This window comes from Dreissena polymorpha, chromosome 9 (genome assembly GCF_020536995.1).
Source record: "Dreissena polymorpha isolate Duluth1 chromosome 9, UMN_Dpol_1.0, whole genome shotgun sequence".
NCBI lineage: Eukaryota > Metazoa > Mollusca > Bivalvia > Myida > Dreissenidae > Dreissena > Dreissena polymorpha.
Genome location: NC_068363.1, coordinates 93330120 through 93348976, shown reverse-complemented (window position 1 = coordinate 93348976; position 18857 = coordinate 93330120). Strand labels below are relative to the sequence as shown.

Here is an 18857-nt window from a genome sequence, read left to right as displayed (position 1 = left end):
AGTAGTATCACAAATGTGATAAGGCAATTATAGACAATCAAGTCAAGAACACAAGCGTGCTGTTTCTAAGACGTTTATTTTACAACTGGCAGAAAACATGTGCTAGTGCTGGGTAGCGGTCAGTGGGCATGCGCACAGAGATAAATGGGCAGACACGTGTTCAACATATATTACATAGACCTTTTTTTTTGCATTGTTTGATATGATGAAATCATACATGTGAAAGTCCAATGAAGCAACTGATTTAGCAGTTCAGTTGGGCATTGCTGTGATTGAATTGTACATGTTTGCAAATGTAGAATTAAATGCTTTTATATTCTTTACAGTCATTGTTTAGAAACCTAGCAATCTTCTATAAATATTTTCCTAATAAGGGCAGATTATAACATGTACTTTTGCGTCTCCTACTTCGCTGCGTCATATAATTGTATGTGATATTATTCATTAGTGGTGTTGAATGATATAACACACATACAGTTTTAAAGGTATGCATAAAAGTTTAAAGTACAACAGAATCCTCGTTTACCTCTTAGACACAGGTGTGGGAGGCTATAAGTATGGTCCTTGTCTGTCCATATGAATGTACATACATCCAGAAGCTTGCAGTGTTAAACGCCTCTTAAAATACTGGGTATATTGTGCTCAAACTTTCATTGAATGAACTAGAATGACCTTAATGTATAAATGATTTTAAAGAAAGGACTTTGGGCTTTATAATTAATTTTTGGCAGAATTATGGCCCTTTGTTTTGTCTCCACTTTATAATACACGGTCACCTGAAGATGGTGTTTTCAACTCTTTAAATGATTCTCGGATCTCTCTCAAAGTTTTACAAATAAATAACCTGTATGTTAAGTTAATCATAAAGAAAGACCTTTTGGCTGCCATTTATTGTTCGCTTACTTATGGGCTGTTTTGTCTGTTTATTCACTAAAGCATATACAGTCCCATTTTTATTTTATTTGCGACTCCTCTTTAAATGCTGGATGGATCCATCTCAAACTTTTACAGTCAAATACCTTGATGTGTAGATGCTTATAAAGAAAATGAATGTGGGTTACAACAAGTTTTAGCAGAATATTCATTCTTGGTCTGTTTCTCTCCTATAGAAATGTTAAACACTTCTTTAGTGACTGGTTGAATCTTTTATAGTTGATTGACTTTACAGTGTAGATGATTGTTAAGAAAGAAATAGCTACTGCTACCAGTTTCAACTGAATTATGGCCATTTGTTGCTTGTTTTCTTTTAACCCATTTATGCCTAGTATACTCTCCCATCCTTCTAAATTGGATCAATTTTTTTCCAAAATTAGGGATGTCTAGTATATTTATTTCTATATTTAGAATATTACTTACTAAAATTAATTTAAGCAAATAGCGCAGACCCAGATGAGATGCCGCATCATGCGGCGTCTCATCTGGGTCTACGCTGTTTGCAAAGTCCTTTTTTCTAGACGCTAGGCATAAATGGGTTAAATATGTATGTAATAGATTTGTGTTCAAACATGTGGTGTGGGTGCATCAGTGTATGTGACACATTTCTCATGATTCAGTTATCTATTATTGCATTCTTTACAGTTGTGCATTGAACTTTATATATTTAAACATATCAACATATTAAACAGTTTACAGTAACCTAGATTTTACTGTTATCATCGTTCTGATTAAAGAAAGGGTTGATTGTGGAGTGGGCAAGTTTATATTTGAATCAATGCAGTCAGGGTTCTATTGTTTGTAAGTTAGTCCTTTATACAGAAAAGTAACAGTACCGATAGAAATAATACAATGAGAGCTATGCATATGATTGGAAAATAATTATGGGTAAATTAGATGCTTTATTAATGACAGACAGAAGTATATGGTTGTGACCTGAAAAAAAACCTAACATCCCGTTTTCAGAAAATGGTTTATCTCTTATCAGCCAAATGTAAACAAAATATTTGAGGTGTAAACAACTAAGTCCGCTGTTAATTATATGACTACTTCAGATATATATGAAAACTGTTGTGTGCAAACAAAAGTAGCAATTATTCAGAGACATTAAAGAGTTTGACTGAATATTTAGTAGAAACTTCAGATTTAAATGTTGTATTGAAGCATATTATTGTCTTCACACCACTATTGATATCATATTTTGGAATTTAAGTGATTACCTGATTGTTTCATTTAGTCAGTTTATAGTACAAATCACAAAATGGCAACAGGATCAGTTCATAAAAGTTCAGACTTGGTGAAGGACTATGATTGTGGTGCTTGCGAAGAGAAACATTTTGAAAAAAGTGCAGAGTTCTTTTGTAACACATGTTTAAAGCTGTTTTGTGGCGAATGCATTAACTTGCATAATCAGTTGTACGAAAAACATGTCTCATTTGGGAGAGGAGATATGAACAAATGGCCTCTCAGTAAGAAAACAGAGGATTTTCTACAGATTTGTCAGGTCCACAAAGGCGAGAAACTGAAAATGTTTTGTCATGGCCACAGTCAGCTGTGCTGCACTAGTTGTGTACTACTTAGTCACAGGTATTTTATCGATCTTATCAGGTTCCTAGAAATATTGTTTCATGAATCATGCACCAAATAAAATAATGTAACATAATATTGAGCTTACTTATGAAATATATATAGTGGAGCTATCCTACTCACCCCTGTGTCGGCGTTCCCGTTCCCGTGAGAGTTGGAATGTTAAAGTTTGCGTACCACCTCGAATATTTCCTATGTCCTTTGACATATTGCTTTTATATTTTGCATACTTCTTTACCAACATGACCCCAACCTATACACAAGAGCAGACAACTGTATCAAGCATTTTGTAACAATTTTGGCCCTTTTTCACTTAGATTTTCTATGTTAAAGTTTGCGTACCACCTCAAATATTTTCTATGTCCCTTGACATATTGCTTTTATATTTTGCATACTTCTTTACCACCATGACCCCAACTTATAAACAAGAGCAGACAACTGTATCAAGCATTTTGTAGGAATTATGGCCCTTTTATCACTTAAAATATGCATATTATTGATAAATCTATGTTAAAGTTTGCGTACCACCTCAAATATTTTCTATGTCCCTTGACATATTGCTTTTATATTTTGCATACTTCTTTACCATCATGACCCCAATCTATAAACAAGAGCAGACAACTGTATCAAGCATTTTGTAAGAATTATGGCCCTTTTTTCACTTAGAATATGCATATTATTGATAAATCTATGTCAAAGTTTGCATACCACCTCAAATATTTTCAGACAACTGTATCAAGCATTTTGACAGAATTATGGCCCCTGTTATACATAGATAATTGAACATTTGCTTAAGTTTTGTGTTTTGGTCTATTTTACTCCTAAAGTATCATAGCTATTGCTTTATAAACGTGGAAAACTCGATAACTATCGTAAGGGGACTGTATAGGGCAAGTTGCATAACTCTGGTTGGCTTTTTAACAGAATAATGGCCTTTTTTTGTCTTTGTAATTTTTAATATTTTGTTAAATTTTATGTTTAGATCCACTTTACTTCGAAAGTATCAAGGCTATTGCTTTCAAACTTCAAATACTTTCTAACTATCATGATGTTAATGTACCTGGCAAGTTGAATTTGACCTTGACCTTTGAATGACCTTGACTCTCAAGGTCAAATTAATCAATTTTGCTTCAATTGCCATGACTTCTTCATTTAAGATCAGATTTGATTCATACTTTGACAAAACAACACTTACCTGACATACCACAATGGACTGCAACCAAACCATCCCCCACGCCCCACCCCAGAATCCCCCCTTTCCCCCAAAAAAAGATATTTTATATATTTTTTTTGAAAGATCATCTATTAAATGACCGCATTATACCCCCCTCTCCATGACCGCTTACATTATACTGTCAAGCACTTAAATAGTCGAGCGCGCTGTCCTCTGACAGCTCTTGTTATACCCCCACAAACAAAGTTTAGGGGGGTATATAGGAGTGAGCTTGTCTGTCGGTCGGTCTGTCTGTCAGTCCGTATTAAGTGTCAGCTCTCTAATTCAAGTTGTTATCATCCAATCTTCACCAAACTTGGTCAGGTGTTGTATCTAGATGATGTCCAGGTCAAGTTCGAAGATGGATCATGCCGGATTAAAAACTAGGTCACGGGGTCACTTAGTGCGTTTTAAACATTGAGCATGGGTCTGCTCTCTAATTCAAGTAGTTTTCATCCGAGCTTCACCAAACTTGGTCAGAAGTTGTATCTAGATGATGTCGAGGCCAAGTTTGAATATGGGTTATGGCAGGTCAAAAACTAGGTCACGGGGTCACTTAGTGCGTTTTAAACATTGAGCATGGTGTCCGCTCTCTAATCAAGTAGTTTTCATCCGATCTTCACCAAACTTGGTCAGAAGTTGTATCTAGATGATGTCTAGGTCAAGTTTGAATACGGGTCATGCTGGGTAAAAAACTAGGTCATGAGGTCATTTAGTGCGTTTTAAACATTTAGCATGGTGTCTGCTGTTTTTTGTGAAGACAACATGCAAAATATTCTGTGTCAATTTGGAATGTGGGGGAATAATTCGTCACGTCTGTGACAAAGCGCTAGTTTCAATTGGCTTCATTATCTATATATTTATTACTGTATACATTTACTAGTATGTCAGAGTTTGAATCATTTGTATAAGTCCCTAGCATATTTTACTGAAGGCATTATGTCTGTCAAACCGCAAAACTTGATCATGGAAGTTTTCAAATAGTGAAGCTTATTCTAAGAAACTGAGCATACTTAAAATGGATTATGTCAGGAATATGTATGATCTTTTGTTTTTCACCAGGGGTAAGTTGGTAAGATGACTTTAACTTCAAATTTAACAAAATTATATATTTTGCTCGACTAAAAAAGAAAGTTTAATTTTGAAATTTAGTATAGTTTTTGGTCTATATGTTTGCATTTTTGTCTGTCTGTCTCTCCCTGCCTGTGGTCATCCATCCATTTGTCTGTTCATAAGCAAACTGAAAAAAACTTAAAATTACTCTTCCTGAGATCAAATGTAAGTTGACCGTTATTTAAAATAGAATACCACTAAATATTGCAATATATTACAAAGTGCACAATATATAATCATGAAACTTGATATGCACGTGTAGAGAAATGTGAGACTTATGTACATCACTTGTCTGGGCAATGAATGTTTAAAAGATCTTAATACTGCTGTGACTAATGATGAAACAATAGGCATGTACAGATTAATGAATATAGGTACAAGCTCTATTTGATATGGGTTTTCATCTGTTGATATGGGTTTTCATTTGTAGGGTACACCTGTATTACTTGCTCCATTTTAACGTTAAGTTAAGGCTAGTTGATTTAAAGCATTTCAAATGATGATAATTATTGATGTTGTGGTTTCAGACAGTGTAAGGCGGTGACACTTATATCAGAGACAGGTACAAGACTCTCAACAGATTTGCAGCAGTTTGCAGTTAAGATTGAAACTGCTATTAAAGAACTGAAACAACTTCAAAGTACAAGAGAGGGCAATATTAACTATGTAGATTATTCATTCAGTGAACTACTTCAAGAAGTCAGAGATGTGCGACAGAAATTAAATGCTTCTTTAGATGAATTAGAAAAGGTGACTATAAAAGAACTGGAAGACGCAAGGACTGCAATGAAAGACTCTCTCAAGATAGATGTAGATAACTGCATCAGACTAAAGGATGAACTGAAACAACTTACTGAAGCTGTTCAGGAACTTGATGATAAGAAGAATAAGGAGGAGCTCTCGTTTATAGCTGGCAGGAAATGTATGGACAAGGCTCAGGAGTCAGAAAAATTTCTTAAGAGGAATTGTGTTAACATCGAATGTTCAATAATGTTCCAGACAAACACTGACCTTGAACATTTCTTAGTGAAACAGTTAAGTCTGGGGAAGATTGTAAAAGGAAGGCAGTCAATGGCATTTCAATTGAATCCAGACAAGGTGATCACTTTGAAAGGGAAGTCAGAGCATGATATTACACATATCAAGTGACTTAACTCAAACTGGCATGATCACAGGCATCTGTTGTCTCCCTAGTGGCCAGATTGTTATTGCAGATGAATTGAATATGAGAGTGAAGCTGTTAGACCAGCAGTATAATGTAGTAAGCGACTGCACTGTGTATGGTTTTCCAAGGGACATATGTCATATTACATGCAATAAAGTGGCAGTCACTGTGAGAGACCATCAGACAAGAAGTGTCCAGTTTATTTCTGTAAGCAATCGGAAGCTTGTGAACAAAAGGAAGTTTCCATTACAGCATGATGTTCTTGGTATTTCACATCACCAAGTAGTATTGTATGTCACCTCTCGGACTGCTCTGTACCACTACAGCCTGAATGGAACACTTGTGAAAAAGATCTACGAGGACGTATCAGGTGCTGACACAGGTAAAAGCATTATTTAAACACTTAAGACAAGTACTTAAATTGATGTTGATACCTCATACACAGCAAAGTTGCAAACGGGATTAGACTGGAATCATCTTTTTTGTCTGACCATCCAGCTGTCAGTTTTGTTTGTCTAGGGCATGTCTCAACAACTATAAACTTGAAACTTCTTAGGTTTATTTGAGTGCTTTGAGAGGAAAAGCATTGCATCAAAGCCATATCACTTAAGAATCAATTGTTAGAATTGGTTAATTGTCATCTGTATAATTATGCTCTAATTGAAAAGCAGCCCTTTTTGGGAATATCCTAAGAGGGTGTGCGATTGACAGGCAGGCACTGAAAATTGTAACATCCTACATAGATGCGGTGATGTTGCTTATATTCCGGGGGATTATGCTCAAATCAGCCAATGGAATGTATGAAGTGAATTAATTCGGGTCTGCTGGTGTTATGTAAAAGTCAAGCAGCTATGCCTAAAAATTAAATAAAACATTTACAACATGTTTGTAAATGTGTTTATTTAAATACTCGAAAGAAAGTACTACGGAATTAAAGGAAACAATTCATGACAAACTCACACTGTTTATTAAGTTAAACCCACATAAAAGGACAAGAACGGATCATACTAGGATTGTAGAAAATCCTGGTACATGTAATGTTGAAAGTTTAGAATGTAATGCTTGTACCCTGGACAAGTCGGTCATTACATTGCAAGCATACCCTCAGTGCTATGTACTATTTCTCAAATCTTTATCTAAAATTTTTGGGTAAAAAAACAATTAGGAGTTATATTGCATAGTAATTAATCTGCAGAGTTATTTTACTGAGTGACTTAAAGTCATATATAAGACCCATGGGAAGATGTTGTTTGTTTTATAAATAACATATTGAGAAAATTATTCTGATTAAAATTGCATAATTGTATTTGTTTATTTTTTTCAGTGTGTAAGTGTGCTGTGAGTCCTACTGGTGACAGGATCTATGTCACCCAAAAAAAATATCACAGGCTCCTCACACTGTCCCCAGATGGGACTCTGTTATCAGCCTTTACTGATACTTCCCTACACAATCCACATGTCTGTGTTACACCTGCAGGGCAAGTGTTGGTCAGTGGGTTAGACACCACCATGCAGGTGGACAGAGAAGGCAGGAGAAAACTAGCTACTTTTGCCACTGAGGCTGATTCTATGCGATCTCCAACGTCAGTCTGCTACAATATCAACAGGAATACAATCATTGTGGGAATGTGGAATACATTAACCAGCAAAATACTTGTGATTAAAGTGAAGTAGTAAATTTGTAGAACATTTATGGTAATGACATTTTATATGCAATGCACATTGTAATGGTGTGTTGATAATGCAGTCAAACTGGATGATACATGTATGATGAAGATAACCTTGACAAATGTGCAACATATACGCATTGTGTAAACCTTTTCCAATGTTAAGTATATTCTACAAAATAATTCTTCATATGTTGATTAGATATTATTGCATAAACTCTATCTTTAATGCCCTCTGGCAGGGTGCAGAAACTTGGCAAAAGGAGGGCTTGAACGGGAGAAATCATGTATAAACAAGGCAATTCACGTGCCGTTCATGCCCTGTTATGTGTTTTTCATATCCATAAACTGGTCCACACGCAGTTACTTCCCATTTTTCATTGGATTCAATGAAGTTATTATGAACTCCAGCCTTTGACGACTTTCCAAGCATAAATGGGAAACTGAATAAGCACCAGTTTGCTCATGCATGCAGGGATAAAGGCAATGGATTTTTCAATTCACTTTTCAAATTATACCATATGCACTCTCTTGACAACAGTTTTATTTTATTGTCAACGTCAATGAAGTTAAGGTTATTTACTCAACACTTTCAAAAGACTATGCTGTAAATGTAAGTGTTTATGTACTTTCAACGTTCCTGCTGTATGCTTGAAATACTTCAGTAACAATATATTGGCAGTATTAATTTTAAGAAAATTTAGTTGGAACGAAATAAGATAGACCTGTAGACATCTAGTTGTATGAAAGAAACATCTATGAAAACAATGACTTATTCTGACAATATATTTATCCGTCATGACAAGTAAATTAAAAAATAATTCATCATTTTTTACTTTGCGCGGCTGCATTTTCAAATTTGCATAAATCCACTGTTTAAACACATTTTTAATTCCAAAACTGCCTCTCCGAAGGTAAAGCCTCGTCATTTCTGATGAGTCGACCGAGTGAGGCATATCTAAAGCACATCCTTTGAACCTTATGACGTAATATGAAATAATTAAATTATTTTGTCAATGTAGAATGAACAAGACATATTGTTTTCAATGTTATTTTAATTTATTTTGGTATGTGTGATTTGTTTATGGAATAATAGCGAAAATTTGTTCCTCACCTCGTGCTGTGCACTCGGGCAGACACGGATTTTTGAGCACCCGCAGATGATTATGCCCTCGAAAACGTGTATTATCCCTATAATGCTAAATGATATTATGCATTAGTTTAATAGTTCTTACTATAGCATTGATATGATAACAGAAATATTAATCACAAATTATTTTAAAAGTTATTTAATAAATTTATCATATAAATTGTTTTTTCAACAATTAACTATTTAAATAGAATTTTTTTGCATTTATAACTTGTGAATAAATAAATACTGGGTGTTTTCCCCTCTTAAATGGACCTGGCAATTAAGTTTAAATGGTTTATTTTCTAAATGTACATAACAGTACAATTTTATGGAAACATGACATTTCATTATAATTAATGCATTACCTTGTCATACAGTGATGTTCTCTTAACAATTATTATAACAAGTGTCACTCAATTAAGAATCATACAAATAATTTTACAAATAAATTGCCCTAAACGTTCACAATATTGTTAACAAGATTGTTAAAGTTATAGTAGAACAAGTTAATAAACATTCTAGTAGACTTTCTAAAATGTGAAAAGTACATCACTTGAAGTTTCATTATTTTCAAGCCAATTATTGTCTATTTTAAAATAAGAATGCTAGTGAACATTTTAAACGTTTAAACTATCGGAGATATCTCTCATTTTACATTTACTAATTTTTGCTATGTTTACATTAATTGAATGTTGATCAAATTATTTAAAAATAGCATTAAGGGTTTATTTTAAAAATAAAGTATTGATGTATTAAATGATTTAAATTTGCCTGGAATGAATTTCCTCTTTGTAGACACATAATTAAAACTGTCAATCAGTCATTTAAAAATGAATAGTATGTTGTAAACACCCAGGAAGTAAACAGACATAATCTTAATTGTAATATATTGTTAATATTGACAATCTTCTAACATATGTAAATATATCAAAGAGATACGACCTCAATAATACATGTACTGTTTAGATGAATTTTATTACAGCCTTGATAGTTTTTTAGTTTTGTTGCCATGGATATGTTTATTTGAATTCTTATTTGACTATTCTATGTTTAATAATATAATGTTGTTTTACCAATTTAAATGACAGAAAATGAAATTGATTATGATATGTATGAAGACAATGTGCTGTTGTATGAGTTTGAATAAACTGTCTGTCTTTTTGTCTGTCCGTGTATCATGCAGCGAGTCCGTCCATTTATATAAATGGACAATTAATATTGACTGTGGACTAAGTATTTTTACTTTTGATTTGGATAAAGAAGTAGTAGTAGTACTAGTAGTAGTAGAAGAAGTTGTAGTAGTAGTAGTAGTAATAGTAGTACTAGTAGTAGTAGAAGAAGTAGTAGTAGTATTCACAGCAGCAGTAGCAGCAGTAGTAGTAGTAATAATAGTTGTATTAGTACTAGGAGATGTCTGTTAGATGTTGGATAACAAAAATATTGAAAAGGAGTTATATTTCTGCTGTGAAGTGTGGGTGCTTTTGTTCTGTAGACAATGTCACAATGTGTCACTCTCCATAATCATCATGCATGTCATAAATAAAATGGGTGACTTGGACAAATAACCAGTATCCACAGCAACCCAGGAATGTAGTTTAAACCTATTTATCTTAGCTAAATTGCATCGAAAGCCTAAGAGTCATGAAAAGCTTGAGAGTCAGTTTCCTTGGTAGAACCAGCTTTTGGTGTCTTTGCGGTAGATCTAAAATGGTTTTTAATTTGGAGATCGAACCCATGACCTTTTGTATGCAAGGTGGACACCATATTCACAAAGCTACAGCAACCTTAGAAATACCATCATTGCATCAAACATTCCTATCAGTGGTACCTATTCTGTCTTTAGCCATTGGTATAAAAACAGTGGTGCTAATTATGCCATATTTACACAGCTCTGTTTAAGCGCATGAAATTTACATGTAACAAATCGCAATTGAATGTGGAAACAATAAAGCTATATCTTCTCTGATATTATGGCATTTCATTCAGTGTTTGTTAAAAAAAACTAGAGCTTTGTCACAGATGTGATGAATACCCCCACATGCCGCATTGACACATAATATTTTGCACGTCGTCTTCACAAAAAACAGCAGGACACGATGCTCAATTTTTAAAACGCACTAAGTGACCCCTTGACCTAGTTTTTGACCCAGAAAGGCCCATGTTCTAACTTGGTTTTAAGATCATCTCCATAAAACTTCTGACCAAGTTTGGTGAAGATCGGATGTAAACTACTTGAATTAGAGAGCTGACACCATGCTGAATGTTTAAAAATGCACTAAGTGACCCCGTGACCTAGTTTTAGGCCCGGAATGGCCCATCTTCAAACTTGTCCTAGAGATCATTTAGATAAAACTTGTGACCAAGTTTGGTGAGGATTGGATGAAAACTACTTGAATAAGAGAGCAGACAACATGGTGAGGTTTAAAATGCACTAAGATGCCCCGTGACCTAGTTTTTTACCCCGCATGACCCATATTCAAACTTGAACTAGACATCATCTAGATACAACTTCTGACAAAGTTTGGTGCAGATTGGATGAAAACTACTTGAATTAGAGAGCAGACAACATTGTGATGTTTAAAACGCCCTAAATGACCCCGTGACCTAGTTTTTGACCCGGCATGACCCATATTCAAACTAGAACTAGACATTATCTAGATACAACTTCTGACCAAGTTTGGTGAAGATTGGATGAAAACTACTTGAATTAGAGAGCGGACAACATGGTGAGGTTTAAAACTCACTTAGTGACCCCATGACCTAGTTTTTGACCCGGCATGGCCCATGTTCGAACTTGACCTACACATCATCTAGTTACAACTTCTGACCAAGTGTGGTGAAGATCGGATTTAAACTACTTGAAATAGAGAGCGGACACCATGCTCAATGTGTAAAACGTACTAAGTGACCCGGTGACCTAGTTTTTGACCCTGCAAGGCCCATGTTCGAACTTGGCCTTAAGATCATCTAGATACAACTTCTGACCAAGTTTGGTGAAGATCGGATGAAAACTACTTGAATTAGAGAGCGGACAAAATGCTGAATGTTTTAAACGCACTAAGAGACCCCGTGACCTAGTTTTTGACCTGACAAGGCCCATGTTCGAACTTTGCCTTAAGATCATCTAGATACAACTTCTGACCAAGTTTGGTGAAGATCGGATGAAAACTACTTGAATTAGAGAGCGGACAACATGCTGAATGTTTAAAACGCACTAAGTGACCCCGTGACCTAGTTTTTGACCCGACAAGGCCCATGTTCTAAATTGGCCTAGACATCATGTAGATACAACTTCTGACCAAGTTTGGTGAAGATCGGATGAAAACTACTTGAATTAGAGAGCGGACACTTAATACGGACCGACCGACAGACCGACAGACAAGCTCACTCCTATATACCCCCCTAAACTTCGTTTGTGGGGGTATAAAAACAAACTATAATGAACAGTATAGCAAAATATATAATTTACTGAGCCGACTAGTCGTATCAGTTTCACAGTATGTTAAAAGCACTTTGATAAGTTGGATCTTCTTTTTTTCTGCTATTGTAACCCTGTGAAATGAACACAGTCAAAACATGGTTGACCTGGATGTAAACTTGGTTATCCAAGTTTTTCAGATGACGGTTGACTGTAAAATTACCATAATTTCTATGTAGTTAAGCATATTTTATAATGTGATAATTTATATGGCCCCACTTTAACTCTTGGTTTGCGTCTGTCCATCTGTCCCTTTTTTATACGCCCGTTTTTAAAAACAGGACGTATTATAGTTTCACCCTTGGCGGGCTCAGGCTGGCAGCGTCCACAGCAGTGTCTGCTCTCTAATTCAAATAGTTTTTGTCCGATCTTCACCAAACTTGGTCAGAAGTTGTATCTAGACAATATCTAAGTCAAGATCAAATATGGGTCATGCAGGGTCAAAAATTGGGGCACGGGGTCACTTAGTGCATTTCAAGGATTTAGCATGGTGTCCTCTCTCTAGTTGAGGTAGTTTTCATCCGATCTTCAACAAACTTGGTCAGAAGTTGTATCTAGACAATAATTAGGTCAAGTTTGAATATGGGTCATGCCAGGTCAAAAAACTAGTTCACAGGGTCATTTAGTGCATTTCAAGGATTTAGCATGGTGTCCGCTCTCTTATAAAAGTAGTTTTCATCCGATCTTCACAAAACTTGGTCGGAAGTTGTATCTAGACAACATCTAGGTCAAGTTTTAATATGGGTCATGCCGGGTCAAAAACTAGGTCACGGGGTCACTAAGTGCTTTTCAAGGATATTGCATGGTGTCTGCTCTCTAACTAAAGTAGCTTTCATCCGATCTTCACCAAACTTGGTCAGAAGTTGTATCTAGACAATATCTAGGTCAAGTTTGAATATGCGTCATGCCTGGTCAAAAACTAGGTCACGGGGTCACTTAGTGCATTTCAAGGATTAAGCATGGTGTCCGCTCTCTAATTGAAGTTTTAAGTTTTCATCTGATCTTCAACTCATTTGGTCAGAAGTTGTGTCTAAATGATAACTAGGTCAAGTTCAAGTATGTGTCATGCTGGGTTAAAAACTAGGTCATGAGGTCACTTAGTGCATTTCAAGCATTTAGCATGGTGTCTGCTCTCTAATTGAAGTAGTTTTCATCCGAGTTTAACCAAATTTGGTCAGAAGTTGTGTCTAGATGATATGTAGGTCTAGTTTAAATATGGGTCATGGTAAAGTTATCAAATTATCCAAAACCTTCAAATGGGGGTATCTTGTGACAGTTTGGCACTCTTGTTCATTTTGTGCCTTTCTTAAAAAGTATTCGTGCTTAAGGACTAAAACTGTACATGCATATTAACTGCAATATGAATTTTAGCACCTTCATACTTTGGTTGGCAGGTTTCTGACATAACTCTCATGGCCTCTTGTTTTAATAATGTATTGTTTCCCTCAAAGCTCAAGAAGTATTGCTGTTTGAGATCTGAAACTTCACATACATATTAACCCTTCACCACTTAGATACGTATTTTGACGCATTTGTAGTCCCTCTGTAAGTTAAACTTAATTAAGGACCTTTGTTACTAGATTCAAGTTTCAAAGGTTTTATTTCCAACCCTTAGATACTGATGCGCAGCAAGTATCACAAAACCTGAACAGACTGCAAGTTACTCGCCGGCTGTTCTGGTTTTATGCTGTTTGCACATAGCCATTTTCACTTTGCTTCTGAGTGGGAAAGGGTTTACCAGCATATGAACTTTATCATATGCATATTATGGTTCTCAAATTAATGACATTTTGATGCTTAGAAAATTGACCCCAAGTCATATTGATATGGTATTAATTACAGCAAATATAGTTTCTGGGGGCATATTGTCCGTCTGGATTAGTTTCTGCTCAATAACTCGAGCAATTTTCATCAGATCTTCACCAAACTTCATGAAAATGTGTAAGGCAATAGCTTCTAGGTCAAGTTGGATAATCGGCCAAATTGACCCAGACACTTTTGAGTTATGGCCCTTGAATTATCGTAAAAGAAATTGTTCTCATTTCCGCTCAATACTTCGAGCAAATTTCATCAGATCTTCACCAAATTTCATGAAAATGTGTAAGGCAATAACATCTAGGGCAAGTTTGATAATCAGTCAAATTGACCTAGACACTCCTGAGTTACAGCCCTTTAATCATCGTAAAATTGGGGTTTTTCTCGTTTCTGCTCAATAACTTGAGCAAATGTCATAGGATCTTCACCTAACTTCATGAAAATGTGTAAGGCAGTAAAATCAAGGTCAAGTTTGATAACCGGCCAAATTGACTCAGACACTCCTGAGTTCAGGCCCTTGAATCATCGAAAAATTGAGTTTTTTTATAGAATCTTCGCCACACTTTATGAAAATGTGTACGGTCATAAGATCTAGGTCAAGTTTGATAGTCAGCCAAATTGAACAAGACACTCCTGAGTTATGGCCCTTGAATCATAAAAAAATTGTGTTTTTTCTCGTTTCTGCTCAATAACTCCAGCAATTGTCATCGGATCTTCTTCAAACTTCATAAAAATGTGAAAGGCAATAAAATCTAGAAAAATTTCAATTATCAGCCAAATGAACCCAGGCACTTCCGAGTTACGGCCCTTAAATCATAATTTTTTTTCGTTTCCGCTCGAAAAATGCTCATAACTTCTATGTCGCTTCAGATGTAACCTTCATATTTGGTATGCATGTGTATATGGACAAGGCCTTTCCATACGCACACAAATTTTGACCCCTTTGTCCTTGAACTTGAACTTAGGGTCCGCGTTTAGGTTTCGAAATCTGCGTTTAGGTTTTTTTAAGGCGTTTTTTGAGGGCATATGTCTTCGGATTGAGACAGCTCTTGTTATATTGTTTATTTGTATTGAATTTAAGATACTACAATCTTATTACTGTATGCACTCTTTTAGTGGCCAGTTTGTGTGGTAAGCTGGGGATGAAAGTCATAGGGGTCACAAGAAATCCTGTAGCAGACGACAGGAAGTGCCCAGAGGTTACTCAGTACAGGTCTTTTTAATTTCAGAGTTTTATGTGTGTCTTTGTTGCAAGAGATAAGTCAGAATATTTTTGCCCTTTAACATTGGCAATAAAAGCAAATGCTATTAATAATATGTCCGTCATAATTCACAAGTATTCACAAACTTCCAAACAATGATGTTCTCTTGCTTAATTCATTGATGGTGAGATAAAATGTACCAATATTATTATTATAATACAATAATTATGTAATCATAATGATCCCCATAATTCTTGCAGCTTGGTGACAGATTTATCCGAGGTTCTAGCAGTCAGTGACTATGTGGTTTCTATTCTACCGAGTACACCCCAGTCTCGAGGCCTTCTGTCAGCCGATATGTTCTCACACTGCAAAAACAAGGTTTGTTACACTGGTGATATGTTCTCACACTGCAAAAACAAGGTATATAACACTGGTGATATGTTCTCACACAGCAAACAAAGGGTATGTAACATTGGTGATATGTTCTCACACTGCAAAAACAAGGTATGTAACACTGGCGATATATTCTCACTTTGCATTAACAAGGTATCTAACATTGGTGTTATGTTCTCACACTGCATAAATAAGGAATGTAAAACTGGCAATATGTTCTCAAGCTGCATCAATGAGGTATGTTACACTGGGGATATGTTCTCACATTGCAAAAAACAGGATATTTATTATTGGTGATATTTTCTCACACTGCATAACAGGGTATGTAACACTGGGAATATGTTTTCTCACTTCATAAACAAGGTATTGAACACTGGTGATATGTTCTCACATTGCACAAACAAGGTATTGTAACGTAGTTCTCAATACACGATAAATGTCAACAGAGTCCAATTCTGATTTCTTTACGTTTTATTTCTGCTTATTAACAAAACACAACGTTTTCATAATGTTTGTCAAATACAAGATACATGCAAAGCTCGCAACGGGCCCAGCCCGCGAAAGCAAGCAACAATGCCCTTCTATAAAATAACACAATTCCTTATAACATATTTGATTGGTCAATGCGTTATATTGACTACTCGTTAATTTCTAATTGGTTTGGTCAAATAATTCCTTTAATGCTTGTTAATTGCCGATTGTCTAACCGCTAGAGTACTGTTCCAATATGAAACCCACGGGAATGTAGAAACCAAATTATTCATGTATTTATCCATTTATCGAATAATCCTTTCAGACATCTGATTTGACTATTTGTGGTGATAATAAGGTATAATTGTAATGGTCGGTACTCGCACAGTTCAATGGATTTAAGAGATTGTTAAATACACATTGCTGAATAACAGATTCATTTGTCTATAGTATCTTATCTTTGACCTTTCAAATTGTTGTTTTTGCCTACTTTTACAATGAATGTAAAGGTATTCTGGTTTTTACTTGCAAGAGATCTTAGTTAAAGTTTTATTTTATGTATACTCTTATATTATTTATAATTTAAAAATAATAGTAATTTTCAAATCCTATAATCATGGCCAATATATCACAAAGATTTATTATTAAATTTCCAAACTTCATTTATGTTATTATTGTTTCTACCCTTCAACTATTTTCTTTATAGAACCCTTAATATTTTAGTTAACATTATATGCTGTTACGTTACAGTATGTAACACTGGTGATTTGTTCTCACTCTGCATAAACAAGGTACCGAACATTGGTGATATGTTCTCACACTGCATAAACAAGGTACGAAACATTGGAAATATGTTCTCACACTGCTTAGACAAGCTATCTAACACTGGTGATATGTTCTCACTCTGCATAAACAAGGTATTGAACACTTATGATATGTTCTCACACTGCATAAACAAGGTATTGAACACTTATGATATGTTCTCACACTGCATAAACAAGGTATGTAACACTTGCGATTTGTTCTCACTCTGCATTAACAAGGTATTTAACACTGGTGATATGTTTGTCCACTGCAGAAACAGGGTATGTAACATTGGTGATATGTTCTCACAGTCAATTTATCAGGTATGTTACACTGATTATATGCTCTCACACTGCACTACAAATGTATGCAACTTTGGTGATATATACTCACACTACTTCAAAAACAAGGTATGTTATATTGATGATATGTTCTCGTAGTGAAACATACCTTGGTACTATGTTTCACAAGAGTGATCAATTATGTTGTTAAACTACTGCCACAAGTATGTAACGCTGGCAATATTTTCTCACACTGAAAAAATAACAGTGTGTTACTCAAGAAATTTGTTCACACAATGCAAAATGCACTTGTTGATGTTATTTTTGTCTATGATTATACAATTATGCTGACAATAGAATCTCAATGTGTTATCAGTAGAACATGGAATTGATAATTCAACAAATAAAAATCATTTTAGTATTACAGCCTTTCAAAGAACTATAATAGAGAATTCAGTTCAGATGATCACAATTGGTTGTCATGGTAATTGTAACAAGCAGTTTTGTTAAGCAATCTGTAAATTTCGGTAAATTACAGAGATGTACGTGTCTATTATATATTTCCAAACAGTTGCTGTGGATTAGAAAAATTGGTGTCTTCAAATTGGATGTCATGAGTTTGTTTCCTACTGTGGAAGCATTCTATAGATATCTCCCAAAGAGACAGAGAAATGTTTTTACCCAGAAAACTGACTAAAGATCAGCTAAGTGAGTTTAAAGGCTTTACTGCAATGGAGTTAAGGCATCTAGGTTTAAAGTAAACTATGATATATTTCCAGAAGACTGTGTTCATCAACATTGGCCGAGGGGACGTGGTTGATGAAGAGTCAATAGTGAAGGCAATCAAGTAAGAACCATCAGGACCTTTATGTAACCCTTTCCCACTCAGAGGCCAAGTGAAAATGGCTATGTGCAACCTATGTGTAACCTTTTCCCACTCAGAGTGTGCAAACAGCATTAAACCAGAACAGCCTGCGAGTAACTCGCAGTCTGTTCAGGTTTTATGCTGTTTGCTGTTTACCAAATTTTAATGGTTGGAAATGTCAAAGCCTTTAAAACTTGAATCTAGTAAGACAGGTCTTTAATTAAATGTAGCTTTCTAAGGGACTACAAATGGGTGAAAATACATATCTGAGTGGAAAAGGGTTAATTAACAAATCACTCCTGGACATTAAATGTGTGTAGCCTTCTTGCTTATTGTTAAAAAAATCACATTAAGCTCTATAACTGTAAGTCACACAATTCAGATGCAGTTTAATTGCAGGAAGCTGAAAACTTAAATTGAGGTTCAACAAATTAAATCTAAATGCCCTAGAGTCTTCAAACAAGCTCTCTTGTTTTTCTTGTGTACGTTGCAGCAATGGGTGGCTAGGAGGCGCAGTGTTAGATGTGTTTGATCAGGAACCCTTGCCTCCGACCAGCCGACTGTGGTCCCTCCCAGGGGTCATTGTGACCCCTCACCTTGCTGGACCATCCACTGCAAACCAGGTACAAACGACTCAGGGCAGCAGCTTTTATGGTTGCCACACAACCTCCTTACTTTAGTGACCACGCCCAATCCATGACAGGAACCTTACACTAAACTCTGCCTTACCTAAAG

The 18857-nt window shown here is 35.4% G+C and overlaps 2 protein-coding genes across 2 annotated transcripts in view; both read left to right on the top strand.

The window, feature by feature from the left end:
* LOC127846751 (glyoxylate/hydroxypyruvate reductase A-like) overlaps window positions 1-18857 on the top strand; it is a 39818-nt gene that overhangs the window by 16983 nt on the left and 3978 nt on the right. Inside the window, exons 6-9 of the mRNA XM_052378267.1 lie at window positions 15220-15316; window positions 15566-15686; window positions 18037-18104; window positions 18616-18745. Of these exons, the coding sequence (XP_052234227.1) occupies window positions 15220-15316; window positions 15566-15686; window positions 18037-18104; window positions 18616-18745 (416 nt within the window). The remainder of the gene's footprint in view (window positions 1-15219; window positions 15317-15565; window positions 15687-18036; window positions 18105-18615; window positions 18746-18857) is intronic.
* On the top strand, window positions 1758-9971 carry LOC127846753 (tripartite motif-containing protein 66-like). The gene is made up of 3 exons (XM_052378269.1): window positions 1758-2520; window positions 5374-6393; window positions 7336-9971. The coding sequence occupies exons 1-2, from the start codon at window positions 2195-2197 to the stop codon at window positions 5993-5995; spliced, it is 948 nt and encodes a 315-aa protein (XP_052234229.1). The 5' UTR covers window positions 1758-2194; the 3' UTR covers window positions 5996-6393; window positions 7336-9971.